The sequence below is a fragment of the Chinchilla lanigera genome, unplaced genomic scaffold, assembly GCF_000276665.1.
Source record: "Chinchilla lanigera isolate Chin_1 unplaced genomic scaffold, ChiLan1.0 scaffold00015, whole genome shotgun sequence".
In the NCBI taxonomy this organism is placed as follows: domain Eukaryota; kingdom Metazoa; phylum Chordata; class Mammalia; order Rodentia; family Chinchillidae; genus Chinchilla; species Chinchilla lanigera.
In genome coordinates this window covers 8,467,198-8,472,315 of record NW_004955416.1, presented here as the reverse complement: position 1 = coordinate 8,472,315, position 5,118 = coordinate 8,467,198, and the positions used below count along the sequence as shown (strand labels likewise).

The following is a 5,118-nucleotide window of genomic DNA, read 5'->3' as shown; positions in this document are numbered from 1 at the left end:
GGTGGTATCTTCAAAGTGGTTTCTCAGGAAGACAGAGATATGCAAGAAGAATCTAACAAGTAGTTACAAGCTAGCCTATCTCAATCTTCCTCTCATCTTTAAGAACAGAAAAATAATTACCTACCTTTCAGAAATCTCTTGCTTCAACTGAGGAACTTCAAGCGCTGAATCAGTATCCACAAAACCAAGGAAGTCTTGCTTTATGTTAAGGGGAGGCTTCTCCAAACCCTTTGCTGATGTTTCATGATCCCTTGACATAGCATCAAAATCACTTGGATCTATTTCTGATCCCTCACCTTCTGTAAGACGGACCCGATGACCAGGAGAACCATTAATGCTACTGCCTTCTTGGTCAGAGCTGTTCTTTTGTTTTCCATCTCTGAGGGGCTTACTATTCAGGCCATCATCCCGAAAACCTTTGGCGAATGGATTGTAATCTATTTTCAGTTGGGTAATCTGAGTATTCTGATAAGCTGTTACTGCAAAGAATTCAGTCTGTGGGAAAGTAAAAGTGTGGACACCAGGGCCATTTAATTGTATCACTTCTGTAGCCTTTTCTGCAGGCACCAAATGAAGCCTTGGTAGGTAGCGATGCATAGAATGCAAGATAATATGCCCTTCTTGATCCAAAGTATTGTTGGTAAGCTTGAGTTTATAGAAAGATACTGGTTGATGCATCCAGTAATGACCTGTGGAAGGAGATTCTGGATGGATGAAAACTCTTCCCAAAATATGGGGCTCAGCTTTCCCACTGGGCTCCCACCAACGACCATTCCACTTATAGCGATGGTTATCCACAGGAGATATATCCATGACAAGTATATACTTTAAATTTGTATCTAAACCTGTTATCCAATAACGACAATAAGGAAACATGCGTCTTCCCTGCTTGGTCAGAATCATCTCTGTGCTTCGATTATGGAACTCATTCCACATACTATTATTATCAAGGGTGACAGTGATTCTTCCCACAGTACAATCAGCTGGAAGGCAAATCTTCCCTTTAGATTTTCCTGGTGATGACACCCTACTAGCCAAAGCACAAGCATCCCGATTGGTAACCAAAATTCCTTGATCAGTTTTGCCATTTCCTGGTTGTTTTAGGATGACAAAGAAGGTAGGTGCTGCTCCTGCCACTGTCCCACCATCTTGATTAGCCAATATAATCTGTTTCTCCTCCATGATTCCAGTGGGAAACTCAGTAGTAAGATAACTGCAGTCACCACATAGTCACAATGGCCTTCCTATCCTACAAACAAGCAAAAACAAAAAACAAAATCTTTAATGAATATTTTACTTAAAAACTACAAAAATGACAGTCATTCCCAAATTTTCCTGAATTCTTCTAAGACAATCCTTATACTTTTCTTTCAATCGCATAAAGATATTCATTACGGACTACCTAATTGTTCTAATATGTTTTTCCCATTTGTTTGGGTTTTTTTTTTTTTTTTTTTTTTGAGATGAGATCTTGCTATGTAGTTCTGACTGGCCTTCAACTCATTGTGAAGCCCATGCCGGCTTCACACTTGTGATGATCCTCCTGCCTCAGCCTTCTGAGCGCTGGGGATTACAGGTATGCACCACCATGCCCAGCTCCATTCTAATCATTTTTAGCTTCACTTTAATGTAATTAAAGTCATAACTTTAACCCTCCAAAAACTCACTAAAAAACCTTACAATTTCACATAAAAAGCAATAAAAAGTTTATTCACTTTAGAAAATCTATATAAAAATAAACAAATTTAAAGAGCTAACCTGCAACACTTCATGAGTTTGCCAAAAGATTCCTTTACATAGCCAAGTACTTTTGGGACAGGTAAAAAAAATAAAATCCCACTTCCATTCCAAACAGCACTTTCCAGAATTATTTCTTTATATAGTACTGACATGCTCTGATAAACAGGTAAAAAACTATCTCATTAATATACAATTTAAACAAGTCATGCTAAGTCATTGCAACTTACTGGAAAAATATAGATCTTATATTTTTAAAAATCCCAGACATGCCTAATATTTAACTTTTCTTTTAAAAGAAATCTCAACAGATTTTTTTTGGTAAGACACAAAACCAAAAGCCAACAAAAACAAAAACACTTGGGGGAGGGTACTGGGGATTGATCCCAGAGCCTTCACACTCCACTACATCTCCAGCTCTTTTGTATTTTTATTTTGAGACACGGTCTCACTAGGTTGCTAAATTCCCCAGGCTGGGCTGGAACTTGCAATTCTCCTGCCTCAGCCTTTCAGAATGCTACGTAGGATTATTGGTATGCACCATCATACCTGGCTACAAAAAAAAAATTTTTTTTTTGGTAGTGCTGGGGATTGAACCTAGGCCTTGCACATACTAGGCAAGTGTTCTACCACTAAGCTACATCCCCTGCCCTACAAAAACATTTTTGATAAATTCAACATTATGTAAATGTTTTAAATCTGCCAAAAACAATCTAAGCAAAATTAAAAAGCAACTAACTAGCCAGCAAAAGGTACATGTAACTTTCATCATAAGTAATTCATTCCTATAATGCAAAAACTTTTAGGGCTACAGATGCAGCTCATGGGGTGAAGGGTTTGCTTGGCATTAGCGAGGTCCTGGGTTCAGTACTGGAAGGGAGAAATACCCAGTACTGGAAGGGGGAAAAAAAACAAAAGCTTTCCTACAGATCAGTAAGACTGAATAACAACAAAAAAAAAGAAGAATAAGTCAAGAATAAGAAGAACAGTGGCTAAGAAAATACAATTTCAAAATAAGAGAAATGTAAATTGCACTGGGGATGTAGCTCAACTGGTAGAGTGCTTGCCTACCATGTGCTAGGCTCTGGGTTTAACCCCCAAAATGGAGGTGGGGAAAAAAATGTGAATTAATACCGTTCTAAAATAGTACTTTTTACTTATCAGACTGGCAAAAATCAAAGACTGGTGGTTAGAAAGGGCATAGGTCAATCAGCATTATTATCTAACCAGTTGCTGGAAGTCTAAAATGATAATCTCTCTAATGAGGTCAATTTGAAAATCAAAACTACAAATGCATATATCTATGACACAGCAGTTCTTCCAGGACTTTATCTCAAATATACCCACACCTATGATAAATTATATACATACAGAATCATTTCCTGATTCCCATTTATAAAACCAAAGAATGGAGGAATGACTATGACTAGAAACTGATTAAACAAATGATATATTCGTAAAGTGGAATTCTGTGCAAATATAAGACAATGCATTAACTTTACAGGTGCATATAAATATTATCCATAGGTATTTTAAGGGAAAAATGCTCAGAAGAGCTGCGGATTAGTTTAGGCTTGTTACCAAAAAAATTTTTTCCAAGCCGAAGAACAAAAAGAACACATACTATCTGCTTGAAACAGACTAACATGGGAAAGACAGAAAAGGAGCTGGTAGTACTGGTTATGTCCAAGGCAAACAGGTGGCGTGGTAAATATTCTTTGACACTTTATAAAGTTTACGCCTTGTGAACATACAACCTATTCAAAACAAATTAAAATCAGTTCCTTTTTTTAAGGTATCAGGGATTGAACTAGGCCTTTACACTGATCTATATGCTCAGCCTTTTACTTTTTGAGACACAACCTCACTTAAATTGTCTAGGTAGGACTTGAACTTATGATCATCCTGCCCCAGCCTCCTAGAGTGCTGGGATTACAGTAACGTGCCACCATGCCCATTTTAAGTTTTTTTTTTTTTTTTTTTTTTTAAAAGGCCATAAACTTATGCCTCATAAACACAAAACCTATTCAAAAAATAAAGGTAAGGGCCAGGAATGTAGCTCAGTGGCACAGCACCCGCCTGGCAAGTAGAAGGTCCTGAGTTTTGATTCTTGATACCGAAAAAGAAAACAGAAAATTAATTAATTAATTAATTAATTAAAAATAAAGCTTGGCCTGGTAATGTACATCTCAGAGGGGGCGGCAGGAGGATCACTATGAGCCACCCTGGACCACACAGTGAGACCCTGGTGAAAGGAAGGAAGAAAGGGTGGGTGGGTGGCTAGAAAGAGGGAGGGAGGGGTAAGGAGAAGGGGGAAGGGAAGAGGAAAAGAGAAAGGGCTATATATATTCTATTTATGTGAAATGTACAAGACAGGCAAACTTTCATAAAGACTTAGAGAAAGCAGATTAGTGTTGACAGGAGACAGGAGGGAAAACTGGGACTGCAGTGTTTCTTTCTGATGTATGTATTTTGGTTTACTGGCTTCTTGCTTTTTTCAAATATTGAGAATTGAAACCAGGGCGCACTGGGCTACATCCTCCAGCCTTTTAAAATTTTTATCTTGAAACACTGCCCAGCTAAATTGCTCAGACTGACCCCAAACTGTAGTGCTCCTGATTCAGCCTTCAGAGTTAACTGGGACTACAGATGTTATGCCACCACACCTGCTGGTAAATACAGTACTTTTAAATGGTGAATTTTGTTATGTGAATTATATCTCAAAAAACTATAAAGAAATCTGATTGTTAACCTCAAATGAACTGACCTGATATTATAGATCTATCACCTTCAATTAGTTTTTGTTGTGTGGGGGAGTTGAGACAGGGTCTCTCTATGGAGGTCAGACTGGCCTTCAACTCACTATGTGATCATTATGTCTAAAATGTACCAATAAAATCTGATTGAAAAAAACTGCCTCAGGCTTTTAATCACTGACTACTTTGTAAAACTAATATGCTTAGGCAATAGCTGTTAAAAACAAAACCAAACAGATTAATCACAAGGTGTGGTGGTATACCCCACTTGGGAGGCTAAGGCACAAGGGTCCCCAGGAGAGTTCAAGGCCACCCTGAACTATATGGTAAGACCTTCTCTCAAAACAAGAAAGCTCAGAGAATTCACAAAAACCTACACACCATTGTAGAGTTGTACAGTATGAACTATACATACCTACAAACTCTTAACAGGGCCAGGGATATAGCTCAGTGACGTAAGTGCCTGCCTGGCAAGCACAAGGTCCTGAGTTCAACTCCCAGTGCAAAAAAGAAAAAAACAACTTTGAAGATACCACCATGTATTGCAGCAGCCATTGATATTTTCCTACTAATCTATCCATAACTGTGTAAAGTTTGTAATGTTCCTATCCTATTTCATAAATGG

At 38.0% G+C, this 5,118-nt stretch overlaps 1 protein-coding gene across 13 annotated transcripts in view; it reads right to left on the bottom strand.

Moving 5' to 3' along the window:
* Mga (MGA, MAX dimerization protein) overlaps window positions 1–5,118 on the bottom strand; it is a 150,136-nt gene that overhangs the window by 94,056 nt on the left and 50,962 nt on the right. For all 13 annotated transcript variants that reach the window (XM_013512579.1, XM_013512576.1, XM_013512582.1 and 10 more), the window contains exon 2: window positions 125–1,249. In XM_013512579.1, coding sequence (XP_013368033.1) covers window positions 125–1,182 — 1,058 coding nt within the window. In that variant the 5' untranslated portion in view covers window positions 1,183–1,249. The remainder of the gene's footprint in view (window positions 1–124; window positions 1,250–5,118) is intronic.